Raw genomic sequence first — 23,890 nt, 5'->3', positions numbered from 1 at the left:
CTTTGGATTTTTGAAATATAGGTAAATAGGTAAATATAGTTCGACAAAGTTATTGATATTTCTTCCCAAAAAATACGCTCTTTGTTTTTCAAATGAAGGCAAATGGGGCAAACATAAGTAAAGTTTATTGACAGCATTTGAAAAAGCATATTTTACTCTATGTAATATAGAATTTTCAAAACTATGTCGCCCTATTTTTGACAACATTGAAATAAACGCTTCATCATCTCCTTTCTTCTTCTTCAATGGCACTAACGTTCCTAGAGGAACTTCGCCGTCTCAACGTAGTATTACTTGCGTCATTTTTATTAGTACTTAGTTAAGATTTCTATGCCAAATAACACGCCTTGAATGCATTCTGAGTGGCAAGCTTTAGAATACGCGTGATCACAGTGCAAGTCGGAGGAAATTTCTTTGACGAAAAATTCCCCCGACCAGAACGGGAATCGAACCCGAACACCCGGCATGTTAGTTATGACGCTAACCACTCGGCCACGGGTGCACAATCATATGTACTTTATTGAAGACAGTTTTTGCCTACAGAATAAATATCTGATTTCCATTAGGGTGACCATGAAAAAACGGTTTTTTTTGCTCTAAATTTTTTATTTCAAATTCTACATTAAAATTGTCTTCATACGACTTCTAGAGCTATTATTTTGGGAAGAAATATCAACAACTTTGGGTAGAGTTGAGATATTGACAAGTTCTGCACGTTGTATGTAATAACATGTTTGTATTGATAAGCTCTAAAAGTATTTCGAAGACAGTTTGCATGTAGAATTTGAAATGTAAAAGTAAGAGCAAAAAACAGTTTTTTTCATGGGGACTCTAACATAAAGTGACCAGATGGTCAAAGGTCTAACGCGGGATACCAGCCAAAAAAACGTTTTGTGAACAAAAGCTAAAGAAGTACACAAAAATAGAAAAACAGTTGAAAACGTAGGTATAACATAGCTACAACATTGTCGAAATATGTTTACCTCTATCTAAACAGATAAAACAAAGTTATATTTTTTATTTCATCGACAATTTTGGTCACCCTATTTTTGATAAAATAAAAATGAGCGCTCTATCGTATGTAACAACTTTGTCGAAAACAGTGTTTGTCTAGAGAATAACTGTCGAGCTCTAAATGATAATTTCCACTTAAATGCACCTCCTGGACCATTGTGCATTTTATGTAAAATAGCCATAGGATAGACAAGAGCGTCAGAACAGTTTTTCAATACATAGGCCGAAATTCCGTCAGGGCCAACAGAGTTGGAAGCCTTCAATTAGTCTATGGCTGGGAAAAAAAGCCATTCAACATCTATATCACAGTTATTCTTAAAATGACAAAGACAGGAAAAATTCTTTCTACTTTTATCGGACATGAAATAATTCTTCTTTCAAATTGAAGTGCATTTCTTGACGTCTAAAATCAATCATTGGAATAAATAAGTGAACGGATATAGAATCTGAAAAATCGCTAATGGCTACAAATCCTTCTTCCCGCAAGTTATTTTTTTTTCAAAAAAGTAGACTGTTCTCTTTTGATGTGGAATCATGTGGAACAACAACATGGGTACTTGAAATAACTGAACATATTTAATTATCTTAAATCGATTTAAATATTTTTGAGAGACGAATGAACTCTCAGAGTTTAAAGTCTCTCTAATTCATTACCATTACCATTACCATTAAATATTTTTCGCAAATTGATTGCTGTTTATTCGTGATTTCATTATTTTATAAATTTATAATATATTATACAAATAATATTTCTCAAGCGCTGCAACATCTAAAATAATTCAAACATCAAAAGATTATTGAGATATATTTTATGAGAAAATTATTCTCGAAAAAAATTAGATTTGTTAAAATGTATATTTTTTTACACAACCATGAGAAATAACCACATCATTTAATTAATTCAAACATTGCAGACGAAAATTTTCTACTGTTTTAGGAAAAATTACTTCTAGGATAAACATTAGGTTTAAACATTCAAAAATGACAATTGCAAATTATGAGTGCTTTCATATAATCGGGTCTAAAAACAATTATAAGAACAATTTTCGAAAATTAACGTTATAACGTTTTTGTTCATTATTTTTCCATTTTTCGCACTGTGGGACACAGGATTGCCAACTATAATCTTCAAAAATCAGGCGGAATGAATATAACGAAATAAGGAAGAAATCAGGATAGCTCATATTAGGTTGTCCGGAAAGTTCGTGCCGGTTTTTGAGAAAACAAAAGCATGTTTTGTTTCATTTTACATTCTCATTATTTCTTTCTACTATCTTTCGCCATATTTCACGCAGTATAGAAATTCTATCCTTCAAGAACATGTTTGATTTTTCGTTGAAAACTGTTCAAAGCATACTTTATGCTGGCCATAGAGTTGAATTTTCGTTCCATTTAGAGAATTTTTCATGGAACTTTTGATCGTTTATATTTTTTTCTCAAAAACCTACAGCATCACTACAAAGAATTACAGAGAAATAATTTCTTTGAATTCATCCTCTATACTTTGGAAGTAATCTTTACTCATCCAATAAAAAATCATATCAGTAGAGGATGAATTGTGGACTATGTTTCTTTTTAATTTTAATATTATTTGATTGATTTAACTTCCATCTGACAAACGAAATCTTATTGTATTGACTTTCAATTCAGTAATCTACACTCTGAAACGTATTCCTTCATCAATCACTCTGCGGTTACTCGCACATACGCATCATACAATGTAATGTTGTTCCTCAAAATAAATGTCGTTATTATTTGTAACGGTCGTAAGATATTCTGGTTCCATGAAATTATCTAGCACTGTCTCATAAAGCCTCGAAACATTTGTGCGAAATGAGGATAATTCGGAATTTTCACTCTGGAAAAACTTATTCAGTCGATTTGCAACGATCATATATATTGATAAAAAAAGGTAGGTACAGCTTTGTATCAGGGGAATTTAATTTGATGTAAGCACTGTACATGTGCAGATCGAAGAGCAATAATGATTGTTCTCATTTCCAACTAGGAAAACTTTCACAGGGATCCCAATATAATTGCTACAAATAAGTATCATTTTGATAAAGTAAAAAGTATAAAAATAAGTAAAATAAGGGTCATTTCTGAAAAATCAGGCACGTGACAAAAAGTTTACGAATTTCCTGAAAAATCAGTTGGTTGGCATCTCTGGTACGACATATAAGAAAATAATTAAAAATAAAACTCATTTTTGAGAAAATTGAGTTTTAAGTACTATTTTCTAAAAAAAATAAAATTAAAACATTTTTTAATTGTTTTTTTCCAAATTGCCCCAACAATAACCTAAAACATTACGGAAGAAGAAGAGGATCTTCGTAGCTTAACTGGTTGTGTGTCCGCTACTAAGCGAACGATCATGAGCTCATAACTCAGGGCCCCTCAACTGACCATCTGTGTGTGTTATTCTAGCTACTATAACCACGCAACAATCATCAATCCCAGTCCCTTATCGCTTACATTTTCGGTCTGCTGCACAGGGTTACCATATCTACAGAATAATCTGTATTTATACAGATTTTTCAGTCTTTTTGAAACCAAGAATACAGATTACAGATTTTTTGGGTTTTCATACAGATTTACAATTTTTTCAAAATGACGGTCCAATATTAGTTATGGCTTGAACAGAATAATATTTTTTCCCAACTCACCAATTTTATTCCTATAGCATTCGAATCAATCTGGATGAGAGTCATTTTGGAATTCATGTGTACCGTGTAATACTGCATTCTCATGTTCAATCTAAGGTGAAAAGTTGCCAAAGTCGGCGTCATCAGCTAGCTTTACAAAAGATAAACATCACTGTTTATCTTTTTCCTACTAAAGCACAGTAAATGCGAGTTTTTACGTGGATACCGTCAACATCGTCAAATTCATAATAACTATGCTAACCAATGAAACTAAAGCTAAGATTATGCTTCAAATCGTAACGTACGTATAACTCATCATCACAAGAGAACGGCTGATCAGATTTGAGTCGTATATATATATATATATATATATATATATATATATATATATATATATATATATATATATATATATATATATATATATATATATATATATATATATATATATATATATATATATATATATATATATATACGACTCAAATCTGATCAGCCGTTCTCTTGTGATATATTGTTGTGTCTGTCTCCACTAAAATTGGAATGATATAATGCTCTGAAGAATATTTTAAAAAAGGAAAATTTACGCTACGCATGTACTGCAGTGAAAAGTGAAATCGAAAAAAATATATAAAGCATTTGTTCTACAATGATAAGTTTGTCCGATTGGAGTTCATTTATTTAATTGGAATTGATTTTGACGACATTGATATTTATGCTTCGCCATTTTGTAAATATTAATGGATTTTCAGGTGGGAAATGAAAATGAATCTTGGTAATCTGATAGAGTTAATTGCAAATTATAGATGGATTTTTATTTTCTATTATATAATTTTAGACATTAAAATTCATTCGTGTCTAGCAGTGACACATGCCAATTGAAAGATTGATCAATTAATTTTCTGGAATTCAAGCCACGAGCGCTCGAACGTGAACGTGAATGTTCAGAAGTATTGATATCAAAAAATAAATTTTGGGTGGGACGAAGTTTGCCGGATCAGCTGGTGAACTTATAAATTTAACCCATTGCGGCGGTCTTAAATTTCGACATGTATGTCGTACTGATCGCAATTATTTTTACTTGAAGAAGCAGTGATGTATGACTTTGTAAGATGAACAAGATTTCTTTTGTTTTTGTAAACTTCTGATAAGATACTGAAGATACTGAACAATGTTTTTATGTTTATGATTAGAAAAATATTTGGTATAATTCTTTTTTCGTGTGATATCTGTCGCATGTATCACCGAAATCATTAGTTTGTCGCTTTTTGCCTTTTATCTTTCTGTTTGAACATACAAAACAATGCTCTTTACATCTATACAGTGCTGCAATACGTAGAGTTTTCCATTAATCCTTTCCCCGAGCACGGATGACAACTTTTGTTTATACTGAGAACCGTTATCTATTATTCATAGTAGCACCGTTTTGCTCGTGAATAAGTTCACAAGACATAAAAAGTCGGTTAAAAAAAGTGTGAACTGATACATTGTTGCATAAATTTTGATATTAGTATACTTCTTTGCTGTGGTGGCTGAGAGCAGACAAATGACCGCAAAGAGTTAATACAGTTTTTTTGAGGAAAAACACAGATAAAAAGATTTTTTGAGACTAGAAACACAGATTTTATTATGGCAACCCTGCTGCTGCATCGGTAGTTGACACTATTAATAACACAACAATGGAAGCCTCATATGAACAGTCCCGCTGTGAACACCCCAACTGTGAACATTCGAACAATAAAAATAGTCTTACGCTGAAAAAGACGACATGTGCTGTGTATCGATAGAATTGGAATACTCTTAGGCCTAAACAATAGATCAAAACATATATTCTTACGCCTAAAAATGGCTACAGTGCAATTTTTAGGCGTAAGAATATTTTTTTTGATCTATTACACAGTAGCTGTTTAGGCCTAAGAGTATTCCAATTCTATCGATACACAGCACATGTCGTCTTTTTCAGTGTAATACTATTCTTATTGTTCGAATGTTCACAGTTGGGGTGTTCACAGCGGGACTGTTCATATGAGGCTTCCATTGTTGTGTTACTAATAGTGTCAACTACCGATGCAGCAGCAGGGTAATACACAACAATAGTTATCTTAACACATTAAGGACCGCACGTTTTGGGGAAAACTTGTACGCTTCATTTGTTCGGATTCCACGAATGAATTCGTCTTTTCCTTCGGTGCGGATGAGACAAAGGTCATCGGTAGATCTTGTTAGATTCTTGGCAAACCAAGGATTTAACGATCAAGTGTAGAAAACACGGGTTATTTCGTGATACATCCGTAACAGACGGAACGCTAAACACGAAAAATCTCGTGAGCGATCCGCAATATGTTAACACTTTCCGGACGGACAGCTCACGAGTTTTCTCGCTTTCGCGTTACGTCTTTACGGACTTGTGTGAAATTAGCGGATAAAAGTTTATGTTGCGTGCAAGTTTCTGTTCAACGTCTTACTGGATTTAATGAATAATGAATTATTTCAATTGAAATAAATTGATTGTTTACCAAGTAACAACCTTCAGAGAATTGAATCATCCATCTTTCCACATAATTTATTTTTTTCTTGATCGTGACAGAGAAAAGTTATAGACTGAAACGTGAGCATGGGTCAATATAGAAAAATTTACAGAATCTTGAAAACCAAAAAAGTTGTTCGAAAGAGTTATCGAAGTTATTTTACCTTTCTTCCAGCCACAATTTTATTAAAATGAAAAAAGTTATAAGCCAAGTTGTATGGAAGAAATTAATTATGTTAAAGAAAATTGAAAAAAGTTATTAGAAAGGACACAAAACAAATTCTCGAGATCGTACTTATTCGATATAGAATATTTTCGGTCGGAAAAGGGTCTAAGAAAAGATATAGTCTAAAACCTATACAACTTGTATGGGGAACACATTTTTGAGATAATGCTCATTGGATAGAGAATACTTTTATCCGTCTTCAACAAAATTCTCGTTGGTCGGAAAAGAGTTTGAGAAAAAATGGCTGGGTTATATCTAAGATATAACCGCAAGGTTGACGTGGGACACCCTTAGCTTAGCAATCATATGTTTGTATTGATTAAATCTTTGATTGAATGAAACAATTTCCGAATTCATTAGAATCCAATATATTTGCTTTGTGAGTTAAAAGATTTTATGATGCCATGTAAAGTCAATTCATGCATTGTAATAGATGTTCTTCATTACAAGTAAATTTAGGACTGTCATCCTTTTACGTTCGGTATGATGGCATCTTGGTTTTGAAGACTTTGTTAGGTAAACACATTCCAGTAGGAACAAAAATGCCCCCGACTTACATGTATTTGCAATGCAAATTTCCCCACGCTCCATGGATTTGAAGTCTGTGTTAGGGAAACAGATTTCAGTCGGAAAAAAATACCCCCAACTTTCATGTATTTGCAATGCAGATTTCCCCAGGGCTGCTTGGTTTTGATGGTTGTGTTGGGGAAACTGGAAATCGGGCCAATCAAAACAAGGCAGTTAGGGCGTTTAGATAACACTTAACATTTCACAATTATTCAATTGTTTCTCTAATGAAAAATAACACTTTATTAATTGCGATATAAACGTAGAAATATTCCCTATCAATTGATGCAAACATCTTTCCGATCCAGTAAGAAATGTTCGAGTTATAAGCATTCGGAATCTTTCATTTTCTCCTGCATGTTCTGTGTTTAGGTTTTCATTTTACCATCATATACTCCGGTTAGACGTAGTCCCACGTCAAAAGGTATGGGTCAAAATGTATACAAGTGGTAGGAGGGAAATTAATAAGTTTATCGAAAATAAGATGAAGTTACTCGAAAAAAAAATGAAGGAACAGAGTGCGAAGTCGAAATTTTTAGGCTATTTTTGAAATGCTTTAAAATCGTGAAATATCAACGCATGCAGATGGGATATAAATCTCTTTAAAGCATAATTTACATGGATTCACACGGAGTATTTTACAGCGAAATTTGTATTTCGATGTATGTAGATCTAGTGGATAAAAATATCGGGACGAAATGAGAAATCGATTTCTTTCTGTTTTGACGTAGGACTACGTCTTTCATTTCTATACCGGGGTGTAAAACCAAAGTTTCGAGAACGAAAGCGTTACGCTGGAGACCGAGATTTTGAGCGTTAATAGCTCTTAAACAACTGAACGAAATGGTATGATAAACACTTCATTTGAAAGATAAAATGTCTACGCGTCATATACTTGTTACTTTTTCATCCAAAAACTTGTTTCAATAGTCTTAAAATTGCTTTCAAAACAGGCTATTGAAATCACCAATCGGTATATAAGCGAGCGCCGCTCGTAAACCCACTCAGTTATGATTGAACAGCGATTGGAGCATGTTGTCGCTGTTGTTGTGAAGCTAATTTCGTTTATCATGAAAACGCTGATGAACGGTGTCACCAAGAGCCTGTTTGTGTACCTAAGGCCAAAAGGGAATCCATCAGGAGGAGAGTGATGCCACGGTTCCGTTTGAAACATCGGAGCAGCCGCCACACACACATACACGCGCGGAATTCTTGTTGCTATCATCGTTGCTGAAAAATAATCTGCCAGTTCCCCTGGGAATTGAAAAATACATTCATGCGAAATAGTTTATTTTAATGTTTTCTATCCATATAACACTGCAACCAAATACATTTGGTTTTGTTATTTTTCAATCAATCGCAATTAACAGGAAAGCTTCTGAATATTTTTTTCCCCATCAGTGGAAATTTTCGTATCCAATATTGGATGCATAACATGAAAAACGGAAAATGTTTCACATCGCGAAAATCAAGTCATTTTCGAGCGATTATTTGTTTTCTACTCATATAATGCTTCGACCAAATACATTTCGTTTTGGATTTTTTCAATCAAGTGCGATCAACGTAAGACCACGTCTTTCGGCAATTTATTAGAGGTGCAATGAATCTTTAGGAATTCCCGCTCTACGCGCACTGGCAAACAATGTTTACTCAACAATTTCTCAAACTAGAAATGGGTGTTGTGAGAAAGGATTAGCGAACGCGAAAACGACAAACGGGAGAAAGATACGTTTGGAGGTTGAAGGAAATTGGCAGAAAACTTCTTCATTCTATCATTCAAATAATGTGATTCATAGCACATCGTTTTGCCAGAAAGAGATTATTAATGCTCAAAGGAGGAATCGAGTCCTCCGAGGAAATTACCCAGCGCAAATTAGAGTCGACTATCGATTGCGGCATTCGTACACAAATAATTTTATAATGCAGTTTCACCAAAGTGATTTCTTCGGATATATTCACTACATCATGTCATGTATTTCATATTCTTCATAAGGAAATCCATATCCATGGCACCTATCGGTAACGAATTATTATCGAAACCACGATTTTCGCTAAATGCTCCTTTCAGTTCGGCCTGTAAAAAACTTTTCTGTACTCTAATCCATCAAATTTGGAGCCCTGAAAAGGGCTGTTGATTATATGCTAAGCTAATATAGCACGCTCTCCTCGGATACGATGGGCCAGCTGGATGTCCTTGGGCATGATGTGACGCGTTTTGCATGGATAGCACACAAATTGGTATCTTCAAATAAGCCTCCTGCAGCGTCATAACCGCGGAACTTTGGAAGCGCAAGTTGGTTTTGAAGTCCTGAGCAATTCCACGAACCAAATGCTGCAAAGGTAGCTTGCGGATCAGCAATTCGGTCGATATCTGATAGCGACGAATTTCATGCGAAGTTCCCGGTCGATAGCGATGTGGCTTCTCCACCTATCCTGCTACTGGTGCGCTTATCCGAGCTGACTTCGTGTGCCTTACCACCGAATGACTAACGAGCTGTCTGCGAAAGACTAACGAGCTCGAGTCCTCATGGTGCGAGAGTAGAGTAAGAAATGAACGAAAGCAAAGGAAGCGTCATTTTATAAACCATAAAAGTATAGAATCTAAATCCCACCCTTATTATATTCGTGAGTATACAGTAAGCTTATACAATAAAGAGGGTGGGGTTTACATTCGATTCTTTTATGTTTTATAAAATGACACTTCCCTTGCTTTCGTTCATTTCTTACTCTACTCTCGCACCGTGAGGACTCGTTTCATCGGGACTAAGCAGACAGCTCGTTAGTCTTTCGGTGGTAAGGCACCACGAAAGCAGCTCGGATAAGCGCATCAGCCGCAGGAAGCGTGAAGAAGCCACATCGCTATCGACCGGGAACTTCGCATGAAATTCGTCGCTATCAGAAGTCGACCGAATTGCTGATCCGCAAGCTACCTTTGCAGCATTTGGTTCGTGGAATTGCTCAGGACTTCAAAACCGACTTGCGCTTCCAAAGTTCCGCGGTTATGACGCTGCAGGAGGCTTATTAGAAGATACCAATTTGTGAGCTATCCATGCAAAACGCGTCACATAATGCCCAAGGACATCCAGCTGGCCCATCGTATCCGAGGAGAGCGTGCTATATTAGCTTAGCATATAATCAACAGCCCTTTTCAGGGCTCCAAATTTGATGGATTAGAGTTCAGAAAAGTTTTTTACAGGCCGAACTGAAAGGAGCATTTAGCGAAAATCGTGGTGTCGATGATAATTCGATACCGATAGGTGCCATGGATATGGATTTCATAATGAAAAATATGAAATATATGACATGATGTAGTGAATATATCCCCATATCGAAGAAATCACTTTGATGAAACTGTTTACCGTTTGTCGTTTTTAATTGTTGGGAAAGGGCATTATTTCTGCTGACTAAATTCCAAGAAAAAATCCATTCTATCTTTAAGCGTGATTCATTCTGCTTCGGATCAACGGAACAGTATGATAATCATTTCATACAAAAGATAAAATGTCCAAGAGTTATATGATTGCTATTTATTGAATCGAAAAATTGTTTCAATAGCTTAATGATAGCTTCGAAAACAGGTTATTGAAATCATTCGTATCCGTATGTAGCGCGCCCACTTGGAAACTCATAATTCTTATTGGAATGTGAGATGGGGAAGCTCATACTTACGTCTATGCATTATGCTGTACACTACAGACTTTTTTTCTCCGTACTGATTAAGAAGCCGACCGAACTATCGGTCGACAAGTCAGTCTGCAGTCGGCGGGGGCTCTTAATTTCGTTTTTGCAGGTCGAACCGAAAAAATTTCAGTCGAGTTAACTCTTTTTTACAGTAATGCTTTTGAATCCGGACACTTTGCATTACATTCAATATCATACCACAGCCATAACATTTTTTTCATGTTGAATTTATGCGATTAATAGTTGCTAACATAGTTACTGATAGTTTCTTGATAGTTACTTATCAATCGCATTAATTCAACATGCAGAAAATGTTGTGGCTGCGGTATGGTATTAAATGTACCGCAAAGTGTCCGGATTCAAATACATTACTGTATACTTACTTCGATGTTATTCGTTTCTCTCTCAGGGTAAGCAACGAATATAATAAGGGTAGGGTTTAGATTCTATACTTTTATGGTTTATAAAATGACGCTTCCTTTGCTTTCGTTCATTTCTTACTCTACTCTCGCACCGTGACGACTCGTTTGTTTGGGACCAAGCAGATAGCTAGTTAGTCTTTCAGTGGTAAGGCACACGAAAGCAGCTCGGATAAGCGCACCAGCCGCAGGATAGGTGAAGAAGCCACATCGCTATCGACCGGGAACTTTGCGTGAAATTCATCGCTATCGGAAGTCGACCGAATTGCTGATCCGCAAGCTACCTTTGCAGCTTTTGGATCGTGGAATTGCTCAGGACTTCAAAACCGACTTGCGCTTCCAAAGTTCCGCGGTTATGACGCTGCAGGAGGCTTATTCGAAGATACAAATTTGTGTGCTATCCACGCAAAACGCGTCACATCATGCCCAAGGACATTCAGCTGGCCCATCGAATCCAAGGAGAGGGTGCTATATTAGCTTAGCATATAATCATCGGCCCTTTTCAGGGCTCCAGATTTGATGGATTAGAGTTTAGAAAAGTTTTTTGCAGGCCAAACTGAAACGAGAATTTTCGTTTGGATGCCATACAGCATCGAGAAAATTCCGGAAAGATCTAATCGTTGCTGAAAAATAATCTGCCAGTTCCCTGGGAATTGAAGAACACATCCATGCGAAAGAGTTTATTTTAATGTTTTCTAATTATATGGCGAAAACAGCGACCAACTACATTTGATTTCGTAATTTTTCAATCAAGTGTAATTAGCTGGAAAGCTTCTGAAGATTATTCTTTCCCATCAGTAGGATATTTTCGTATCCAATATTGGATGCATAACATGAAAAACGGAAAATGTTTCGTATCGCGAAAATTATATAATTTTCAATCGATTATTGCTCAGTCGCCGAAATTTTCATACTCAGAGAGTTCATTCTCCTCTAGTTTGCCTTCCAAATTGCCATCGTAAACCACACCTTCTCTCGATTCAATCACGCACGAAAAGCATACTGAAATGATATTCTGGTGGTGAAACCCATTCATTTTTCGTGAGGCGTCGTGCACAAATTACGTAACGCGATAAGGGGGGAGGGGGTAGATGTTGCGTTACTTTCTGTTTATTAGAGATAGGAAATTGCGTTACGAAAGGGGGGGGGGAGAGGTGGTTCAAAATTCGGATTTTTAGCGTTACGTAATTTGTGCACGACGCCTGAGGACTTCGACAAGACAACATCGTTACTGAACGAGCTGAACGGCGAGGGATCGAGGTATTCATTACCTGGCCTGACCTGACCTGAAATGCAATCAGTTTGTTTTAACTGTGAGGGAGCGCAGAAAAGCCGATGCTGATACTCTCGTGACCAAGAGAGTATCAGCATCGAAATACGGTTCCTCGGGAAGACATAGAAGCAGCCGCCACACACACACATACACGCGCGCAACTCTTTTCGTTTGCTGGTTATCGAGAGGAAACCTGGAAAGAAATGATCGTTGCTGAAAAATAATCTGCCAGTTCCCCTTGGAATTGAAAATTACATTCAAGCGAGTTTATTTTAATGTTTTCTATCCATATAATACTGCGACCACATACATTTGGTTTTGTGATTTGTCAATCAAGTGCAGTTAGCAGGAAAGCTTCTGAAGATTACTCTTCAGAACAAGGTTTTTTGTATCCAATATTGAATGCATAAAACCTTGAGTCTCCAACGTAACACTCTCGTTTTTGAAGTCACCCAAATATTTATTTATTCATTCATTCAGGATGGATTTAGATTCAACTCCAAACAAATGATCTCTAAATCAACGATAGTCCTACGTCACTCTTGCGGTTATACCATAGATATAACCCACTTCCTGTTTTTTCAAAGATAGCAAATCCGATTAACGTTATCAACTATCTTTCACTTGATTTCTATAACGTTGTTGTGGACCATTCAATATTGAGATATTATTGTATGAACGAAAAATTTCGAATTCGTATTTGATAATAAATAGTTCAATAAATAATAATCGAAAAACAGAAAATTCTAATAAATTCTATACACCCAGTTTTTTTTTTTACGCAGGGGATAGAATTTTGTTATAATTTGTCGCCGTACACCATAGTCGATGTACTTTGAGTATTTTCTCAAATTTTTATTTCCAAGCCTATTGAGAATAGGGAAAAAAAGAAAAACTCATTTTTTCACTATAGCTCTCATAGTGAACCATATAGGAGAATTATCTTATTATTATCTGAAAAAAATCACACATATCTATAAAAGGCGTAGGAACACATTTAAATACGAATTATAGTAGTACTGAATCCCTAATTACTAAAAAAAAATCAATATTTCAAGATTTGTTTTAGTACTTCAATTTTTTAGGAATTTATTTTTTGATTATATTTCTCGATATATCATAGTAAAATGCACTTTCAGTATTTTTTCAATTATCTCAATATCTCAATGCTTTTGAGAATGGCGTGCTAAAAATTGAAAGGATTCGAAAAATAGTCAAAAGTTTTATACAATAGAAATTTTTACTTCCTTTTTCCTTTTTATTTCCTTACCCAGCCAGACCCTTTCCCCCGTACAACTCGTGAACGTTTTGGCCAATAACTTTTCTCATACCCTTTTCGGACCAATGAAAATTTGGCTAAAGATAAATAAAAATATTCTTTATCGAATGAGTACTATCTCGAGAATGTGTTTTCGGTCCTTTTTTCAATTTTCTTTAAAATCATTAATTTCTCCCATACAACTTTTTTTTTTATTAATTAGTTCATTTTTACAGGCTCAGTTACATAAGTTTTAAGAAGCCAAATTCTGAACTATATTTTTATAACTATATATAAACGATTTCCTAATTCTATGGTTAGTAAGGTAGAATTTTCAAGCAATTGTTTAGGCCCTTCTCAAAAATAAGGCTAGATTCAAAATGGAAAACCGATGATGCAAATTGTCATTTTTTGTCATAAAGAATGCGTCTGCATAATTTGATCCAAATAAAAAAAAATACAAAAACAAAATTTATGAATAAATAGTCATTTGCGTAGGATCAGCTCAATTTAATTTTCATTAATTTCAGGTAATTACACACTTTACCAACTTAATCCACTAATCAATAATCTTGTTAATTTTTTTTTCTTCCATTTTGGAAGACAAATTAAATTATTGCTTAATTATTGTTAAAAATACTAGCGTGTTTGCGTTAAACTTAAACAAAAAGTAATTTTAAACAAAAATACGAGTATATTTAGGTAGACCTCGTTACATTTCGAGTGAAGTCGTAACGGTGAAAATTTTCAAAATAAAAAACCATCTATCGAATATTATATAATTATATTCACTGCTCACCCATTCTCAATTCCTAGCGACAGGAAATCGTCTCCTTCCAGCGCACTGTGCCGCCCGGTCCAAAGAATCAAACCGTTGTTGGAGTGCGTTTTGAATCGGAGATTGAGGTCGATCTCGTAGCTAATAATTCTCCGCATCGTCTCGGCATCACTGTAATGGAAAAAGCTCTCCGTTCCGGTGAAGCAAGCCCCCTGATACCGTCTGAAGTATTTGTTTTTGTATTTAGTTCCACGGGACACGTCGTCTTCTTCTTTGATAGATTTTTTTCGATCCTGTCCAGTATTCGGATTACTTTTGCTGTCGCCGCTGCTCCCACTCCCACTCCCACTACTACTACTACTACTAGACCTACCGTTACCGTTCGAAAGAGTTTTAATTGCACCCTCATCAAGATTTGTATTTTCATCACGTCGGCGACTGCTTTTCCTTCCATCAACGTCAACAACGTTGCGACTGATATCGATATCATCATCGTCTTCGTCCCCGCTCACCACAATCCGGTCGGAACTGGTTGCACCACCCATCGGGACACCCGCATGTCTCAGTTCCTCCTCACCCATCCCGAAGCTCCACTCTTTCGCAGCCAGCTCTCCGTCCTCACCTTCGCTGTCGTCGTCCCTATTCTTCATTATTCTATTCATCTCCTCGATTAATACTTTATCAATGTCTGTATCTCGTTCCGGTTGCTTCCGGTTTCTTTTCCCACTTGACTGCTGCTCGTTTTGCGTTTTTCTCGTCAAATCCGGGCGATATGGTATTCTGTCACCACTGCTGTGATCATCATCATCATCTCTGTGATATCCGTCGACGGAGTAACCGTTACTGTTGGTATCTCGGCGCGAACCGAATTCAACCACACCGTCATTATAATCCCCTATGTTTGACGTGTAGATTTCCCGCATTCCATCGCCGGATTGCTTCTTCGTCGTTGACAGTGGCTTTTTCCCGAACGTGGAATGTTTTCCCGTTTTGCGGGTATAATTTTCGTCTAAGCCGCTTTTTTCGTTCTTCTCCCCGTTGCCAATCCCACTCTCAGCAGCAACATTGTCACCGCCGTCGGCGCTGTAATCATCTTCATAATAATTTCCTTCATATTTGCCACCATTAGACGACGTGGGACTCTCTTCCAGGATTGGACCGTTTCCTCCATAACTGTCAGAGTCGTAATCCGTGTAATCATCACTGGATTGGGTGGTAACTTTCGGCTCCGATTTCTTTCTGCCCATGCCGGTGACTACTTTTTTACTCTCCTTCGTCCGGCTTTTATTCTCATTAGTCCCTTCTTTGGTCCAATCATTATCCTCTTCGCTATCATATTCGTAGTAATAATACTCAGCCTCCCCGCTGCTGGATGCACCCTTGTTCGCAAAGGTGCTATCTGCCGTGCTGGTGATTGTTGTTGTTGTTATCGGAGGTCGGGTCGTTTCCATCTCTTCTTCTCCCTCGTCTTCCTCCAGCTGTTGTTGTTGTTGCCGTTTTTGCTGCTGGGGTCGCTCCTGACGCTGTCGGAGCAGCATCCGTTGCCGCTGCTCGATTAGCTCCGAAGGTAGCTCCTCCGCCTTATTGCACATCTTGTTCCGTGGATTGCATTGACACTCGTAGCTGTCCAAATTGGGCACACACTTCGCCAGTGGGCCGCACGGCCGGGCAACGCAGGCGTGGGGACAATTTTCCACGTTGGACCCACCCAACGCCTCTGAGATGATTGAGAGGGTGCGATCGTTGATGTCGACCTGTCGGGAAAGTGCGAAATGGAAGAAGAAAAAAAAAGAAACGGATAAGTTGGGGGGCAGAAAAAGTTCAACGAACTGACGTGCAGACGAATTGCTTGAAAATTAATAACGATATGAATATGTTTATACTGGTTACCTGTTGACGTAGGACTACGTCTAACCGGAAGATATAGGGGGTGAAATGAAAATCTAGGCACTGAACAAGTAGGAAAAAATGCAAGATTTGGAACGCTTATAACTCGAGCATTTATCAATAGATCGCAAAGTTTTTTGCATCAATTGATAGGAAATATATCTACGCATCTATCATAACGAATAACGTTTCATTTTTCTTGAGATAAATAATTGAATAATTGTGAAATATCAAGCATTGTCCAAATGCACTATGTGCCCATTTTTGATTGGTCCATTTTGTGCTCCTCAAATCGTACCGACCAAAACGGGCAACCAGAGCAGCAGCGAAATAGAATGAAGCACGATTGGAAAAGAAAAAGTCATAGGAGGGTCGTGTCCGAGACACGACCGCATAGTTGACGTAGGATTCCGTTAGGCTATCTATTGATTTTGGATATGTTTGAAGAATTACATCGTAAAACTCTTTGTTAACGATTTGGTGGCTCTGAAATGGGCCATTTTGTTTGGTTGTTGGGTATTGTTTGTTAACTCCACCAGTGTTTACCGAGTGATGATGACAGAAGGATGGTAAACAGTCGTTGGATGGTGCGTATCAGATAAAAGATACCGAAGTGGAACGAGATATGATGAAAACTGCCTTCTGTGATCCTAGACAAGATGGCTCCTGTGTTAGGTATGGATGAAATAAATAAAAGAAAAACTCACCAATGTAAAATAAGATAATTACCAATACCGAACACAATTATCAATTTTTCTTCAAAATAGAGAAAACTTATTTGAAATGGAAAAGGTAATTATCTTTTATATTTTTTACTTTCTGAGTGTTTATTCAACCCAATGCGAATTTTAATTGGACAACAACACCTAATACCATATGTAGAGCATATGGGAAACCACCTTTTCTAATATTTCTTCACTTTTCCAATTTTTCTGCCGTATTAACTTTCCTTGGGTGAAAATGAACACAACAAGCTTAAACGTAACGACCCGTTCTCGAGCGGGAACAACCCTTGCTTTTTATTTATGAAAATTGAAATAGATCGTTTCATATATCAAGTCATTAATTAGTCATTATACAACACAATAATTTTATACTCTCACTTGTGCTAAATTTTTCACAATGAACGATTGAAATTGAAATATGAAATTTCACGGAGCAACCAACATTCAAGTTCCAAATTAAATTTGTATTTGCTAGAATTTATCGTATCACTCACCTTACTTGCAATATAAAAATGACCCCGACATGCATATATTTGCAATGTCGATTTCCCCAGGCACCTTGATTTAAAATCTCTGTTGGAGAACACATTTCGGTGGGAAAAAAGCTCCCCCTACTTTCATGTATTTGCAATGTCGATTACCCCCAGGCAGCTTGATTTTGATGTTTCTGTTAGGGAATACATTTCGGTAAGAACAAAAGTTCCCATTACTTTCATGTACATCAAGGTTTTTTTACGCGGTTTTTTAGGAGGTTTTTTTACGCGGATTTTCCAATTAGCGCGGTTTTTTTACGCGGATTTTCCAATTAGCGCGATTTTTTTTACGCAGATTTTCCAATTAACGCGTAATATTACTTCGCTCACTCCGCTCACATTTCATCTTCATGCTCCGTCAGAGCATATGACAGTAATCAGTGTTTGCGACGTAATTTATCGCTTATGACGGAAATTAGTGCCGCACTCTATCACGATGCTTACGTAGATTTTAGGTGACCTGGTTTTTTTTACGCGGATTTTCCAATTAACGCGCTCCCTCCCCTACTTTCATATATTTACAATGCCAATTTCCCCCAGGCAGCTTGGTTTTGATGTCTCTGTTAGGGACCCGCCGCAAGTGTCGTCAATTTCAACCAATCAGAGGTGGGTATTTCCGTTAGGATAGGAGTTGAGATTTTTCAATTGTTCGATAGTTAGTTTCATGACAAATATTATTTTCTTCTATATAAAAATTGTTATCAAGTGCCGAAATCGATTGACGCAAAAATCTCATCAATCCATCATGAAATGACTGAGCAATAAGCGTTAGAAATTGGACAATTTTCACGATGTGCTCGATTTTCGATTTTCAATTTGTACCCCAATATGTTCCCGGAAGACGTAATCCTACGTCAAAAGAAAAAATGAACGAAACATCGGTCGCAGTCTCACACATGCATAATTCTCGAGCCAGCCAGTCAGCTTAAAAATCCCCGCTCCGCTGCCACACCACATCGTTTCGCATTACATCACATCAACAAACCAACACAAACAGCCATGGTTGGATATGGCAAAGGAGGAAAAGTGAAGGGAAAGGCAAAATCCCGCTCGAACCGTGTTCGTCTGGAGTTCCCCACAAGGGTAGCTAATGCGGGCGCTACACGATTCGTCCAACGTTTCACTTGAATGTTGGACTCCAACATTTGACTCGATGAATCGTCAAATGTTGTGACGAATGTGCTGCTACACGGTGAAGTGAATGTTCGATTCAAAGCAATCGGCCCAAACAATCGGCGAGTATTTGGATCGAATGTTTATTGTTTTTATTTACCATCAAAAACATTAGGAAACTGAATGACGATGCGAGTATTCAAATTGCTGCCGTAGCAATTGTACTGATATCGGGCTGTAAATTAAAAATGCTTCAAATCAACATTATTAGAATGCAATATTTCGCCGAATATTTTGAACTTTGAGAATCAATTTCACAGTTCCTTCACCTAAAACTTGTAAACAAACCAATCTGTCAAAGATAGATTCGGACGAATCGTGTAGCGGTGTATCGAATGTCATCGAGTGTCGAATCAACGAATTACAAAAATCCTTTGACTCGTGTCACTCGCGTTGGAAGGTAATCCACAACGAACGGATTACCTTCCAACGCGAATATTCGACACTCGACATTGGAGGTTCGTAGTTCGTCAGTCGACTACACGATGCGTCGAATCATCGAGCGTCCAGCATTCGAGGGTGTTCGTAGCATCGTGTAGCGCTGGCTTAAGCCGAGCGCGTTAGTACCAGTGCACCAGTCCACCTAGCCGGCGTTATATAGTTTCGGCCGCCGAAGTGATCGAGTTAGCTGGCAAAGCTGCTCGCGATGATAAGAAAACCCGCATTCAGAACAGAACACATTCGGTTCGGTGGACATCAAGACAACAACAGCCAGTTGCAGTGAGTGGCGAGTGACAAACGCAATCGCAAAACGGCAGCTGGTAGCAGAAGAAAAAAAAAGGGACGAATGACCTTTGGGTCAAAGTCCCTTCAAAAACAAGAACAGAACAGAAGAAAAAAGTTTGTTCTTTATACAATCTGCTTTGGTGGCAAATCCAGAACAAGGCGGCATCGAGGGCGTTCGAAATGGTTTTTTTCAAAACCACGAGTACTAAGTTTTCTAAATTGGAACCATTCCATAAAACACGGCGCTTATCAGGGCCATTAAACCTTTCAAAAAAGAGTTTACGAAATACAGTTCAATGCATTCTAAAATAATATCCAGAATAATAATAAAACACAAATTTTTTCATAATTTGTTTGCCAGGATCTGATGAGTATGTGAATTTGACAGTTGTTCTGAGCTTATTGATAGTTGGGGACTTTCCTGATTATTCAATTTTCACCAATTCTTAAATTGTTTCCAGATTGAAAGTACAGTAATTTACAATTAGTTCGGCATTTAGCTAATTGGACGGACATGTAATGCGACATATTTAGTTGGACATTTTTGTAAACATAGAGATCCAAATTATGACCCCACATTGAAAGTCGACACTGTACCACTGTCATCGCAAATGTTCAATTACAGGTTAAAATCGCCTCCAATGCGACACTGAGTGGTGCTTCGGCACGTCGCATTGTATGTAATTTACGGTACAACATGTCACAAACTGCATGGGAAGAAATTTTCCAACTGTGAAAGCTGTGGCGAGTGGCAAACGCAATCGTTAAACAGGAAGGCTTAGCCGAACAAGATGGGATTATTGAGCGAAAACAAAACAATAAACTCTTTAGATTGAAGATAATTTTGTGATCCTGAAAAGGACCCTTTTTAGCCTGCATGTGAATCCAACGAGCGAACAAATCGTAATGAATGTATTTTTCTTTCTTTCTTTCTTTGTTTTTAAGAGGCTTTAAACTTGGAAGTTCATTCGCCTCTAATATATATATATATTTTTGCCATCGCTGCCTTTTAACGCTCATTCGTTCGTCTCGTTGGACTCGCCCCTTGTGCTGAGTCTGCCATCCTGTGAGCGTGTACCGCTAAAGTACAAAACGCGCGGATCCGCTGAAAAATATATCATTCAAACCGTAAATCAGTGTGGTTGTATGGCATCGTTTCACATCATATTGCATCAACGGATTGGTGCCGGAGCGTCAGTATACCTAATAGCGGTTATAGACTTTCGGCCGCCGGAGTGCTCGAGTTGGCTTGCAAAGCTGCTCACGACAATAAGAAAACCCGCCTACAGAACATACCACATTCGGTTCGTTGGCACCTAGTTTCAGCGAGTGGCAAACGCAATCGCAAAATGGCAGCAGGTAGAAGAAGGAAAAAGTTTGTTTATACAGACTGCTTTGATGGCAAGAGTTCGGGCCACCGTAAAACAAGGCGCTTTTCAGGGCCATTAAACCTTCCAAAGAAGATTATTATTAAAAGTTTTTCACAATACCAATGCATTCTAAATTGACATAATATGACATATAATATGAACTGATTTATTTTGTTTATGCTTGTTTTTGAACTTATTGGTGGTTGGGGTCTTTTAGATTGATCATTCAGTTTTCACAAACCCATACATGGTCTCCGAATTAAAAGTGGCTTCAAATTATAACACAATGTATGCAGGATGGCATTAACGAAATTTCTCGGTAGCAAGAACTGCTTTCTTTGGTTGATAACTGATGTTGAACATTGACTGACGTTACATCTGCATTGTATAGAAAAATAACTAAGGAGCAACATGATGAGCTATGTATTTCCTGCTGCTCTGTTCTTTTTTTAAAGGACTTTAATCCGAAGGTCATCCATCCCTGTATTTACTGTTGGTTTTTCAGAACGCGTTTAGCTCGTTTATTTCTCGACAGATCGTAGAGTTCGTCTCCAAAACCTCAGTTCTTTTTCATTTTTTGACGTAGCATTACGTCTTTCGGGAACATATTGGGGTACAAATTGAATATCGAAAATCGACCACATCGTGACCAATTTCAAACGTTTATTACTCAGTCATTTCATGATGGATTGATGAAATTTTTGCGTCAATCGATTTCGGCACTCCATAACAATTTTTTATATTGAAGAAAATAATAATTGTCATGAAACTAACTATTGAACAATTGAAAAATCTCAACCCCTATCCTAACGGCAATACCCACTTCTGATTGGTCGAAATTCACGACACATGCGGCGGTTCCCTAACAGAAACATCAAAACCAAGCTGCCTGGGGGAAATCGACATTGCAAATACATGGAAGTAGGGGGAACTTTTGTTCCTACCGAAATGTATTTCCTAACAGAGACATCAAAACTAAGCTGCCTGGGGGAAAATGGACATTGCAAATACATGAAAGTAGGGGGAACTTTTGTTCCTACCGAAATGTAATGTATAAGTGAATAGAAACATTACAACCAAATCATTATCAAAGAGTTTAACGATGTATTTTTTTCAAACATATCGAAAATCAACAGATAGCCTAACGGAATCCTACGTCAACTATGCGGTCGTGTCTCGGACACAACCCTCCTGCGACTTTTTATTTACTTTGTTTGCGGAGACTACAAATCTTACAATTCATTCGTCTCCGAAACCACAGTTTAAGGTACGGTAATGTGCTCAATAGTGAAATATATGACAGTGAATGAGCTGATAACTACCTATGCATTCCCTATCGCACCCATCATTTTGATTGTACGATATGTGCACACGCCGAAAGATGACCGGCGTTGAACATTTAATAAGTACAAAGCCTTCAGAAAAAAATCAAGAATTCGCGGCAAAAATAGTTATTAACGTTAACTTTATTTCATAAAAACGTGACCTGTTTTCTGATTTGGCACCCTTAATGAAAGACGTAGTTCTACGTCAAAACGCAAAAACACAACACCAAAGGTTCTTTTCAGAAACCCCAACATGTTCATAAATATTAAACAGTAAACTAATCCATTTTTCAGGTAGATAGGTAGGTATTCACGTAGGAGAAAAAAATAAAACAGTATATTTAAAATATATATTTAGCAAAAGCTGTCCCCTTTGCATAGTCCTACGTCACTCCGGTTATGTCCCCGACATTACCCACCCGTCTTTTTCTCAAAACTGCATCAATATGTGTATCAAATTGACTATTTGAACACAAATTCAAAAGGAGCCACGTCAGATTTCCATTTTCTACCGTTAGATGTTTCATTACATGTCCCTAGATTTTATTTAAGTCTCATCAATGCCCTAGATTAATGAAGGAAGGGGTGTTGTAACTACTAACTGCTACTTGCCTTATTATTTTCTAGCTTTTAGTACATCATCTGTATCATTATTATGTTTAATCACAATGTAACCGTTGAACTTAAAAAGTGTTTTTACTTATTTATTTTTTTGACGTAGGACTACGTCTTACAATAAGGGTGCCAAATCAGAAAACAGGTCACGTTTTTATGAAATAAAGTTAATGTTAATAACTATTTTTGCTGCGAACGGATTTTAACGATTTGCATACCGATCGAATCGGAAATTTTCTAAGATTTGTTTTATATGCTATACATTACAATTCCATAGTCTGTATATAGTTTAAATTGATTAAAATAGGAAGCATTCCAATTTCCCCATACGTTTGTTCTGTCCATTTGTGTGCTTTTCCGAAAAGAGCTGTCAATAACGAACAACTTATGCAGTCTAGCCGCTGCAGAAACAGTCGGAGGCGAATTAATCGTTGGATTTAAAGTCTCCATAAATAAAGGAAAAGAAGGAGAAGAATAGAAACAACAAAGGGAGATAGCGAAAAGAAAATATTTGCGAAGTAAACTGTCGCTAGCGTATAAGTATTGCATCTCCTCTGAGGAAAATTCTCAGAATCTTTCTGGGTCCCCGGAACTTTTTACTAAAGAGTTATTTATGAACTTTCGACTTTCATATTTGCAAATAATATCCAAAATGATAAACCAACAAATTTAAAAAAAAAGATAACGTAGTCCTACGTCCTAAGCGGTCGTGTCTCGGATACAACCCCTCGATTTTTTTTTAGTTCTTAGTACATTATCTGTACCATCAGTATATTTCTCTACAATAAAACAGTTTAACAATTTCTTTAAAATTTTGGATTTGCATTTCTCATAAACAACCATGTTCTACTAGTCGATCTCTTTCATTTGATACCCATATTGATGGGGTTTTGAGAAAATATGTAATCCGCCATTTTGTGGTGGCCGCCATCTTGGATTTATATTTCAATAACTGTATTCTACTAGTCAAGCCCTTTCATTTGATATCCATATCGGTGGAGTTTTGAAAAAAAAATATGACGACATCTTGTAGTGGCGACCATTTTGGATTTCCATTTTTCATGAATAACTGTCTACTAGTCAATCCTTTTCATTTGATACCCATATTGATGCGGTTTAGAGAAAATATGTAATCCACCATTTTGTAT

The 23,890-nt window shown here is 37.0% G+C and overlaps 1 protein-coding gene across 3 annotated transcripts in view; it reads right to left on the bottom strand.

The window, feature by feature from the left end:
* LOC129768435 (uncharacterized) overlaps positions 1–23,890 on the bottom strand; it is a 622,376-nt gene that overhangs the window by 29,360 nt on the left and 569,126 nt on the right. For all 3 annotated transcript variants that reach the window (XR_008741679.1, XM_055770090.1, XM_055770091.1), the window contains one exon: positions 14,410–16,142. Coding sequence is in view for 2 of the 3 variants with exons in the window: in XM_055770090.1 (XP_055626065.1) it covers positions 14,410–16,142 (1,733 nt within the window). In the remaining variant the exon portion in view is untranslated. The remainder of the gene's footprint in view (positions 1–14,409; positions 16,143–23,890) is intronic.

The sequence above is a fragment of the Toxorhynchites rutilus genome, chromosome 2 (genome assembly GCF_029784135.1).
Source record: "Toxorhynchites rutilus septentrionalis strain SRP chromosome 2, ASM2978413v1, whole genome shotgun sequence".
Taxonomy (NCBI): Eukaryota; Metazoa; Arthropoda; class Insecta; order Diptera; family Culicidae; genus Toxorhynchites; species Toxorhynchites rutilus.
Note: the sequence above shows the minus strand (reverse complement) of the source record. Positions and strands in the feature narration are given on the sequence as shown.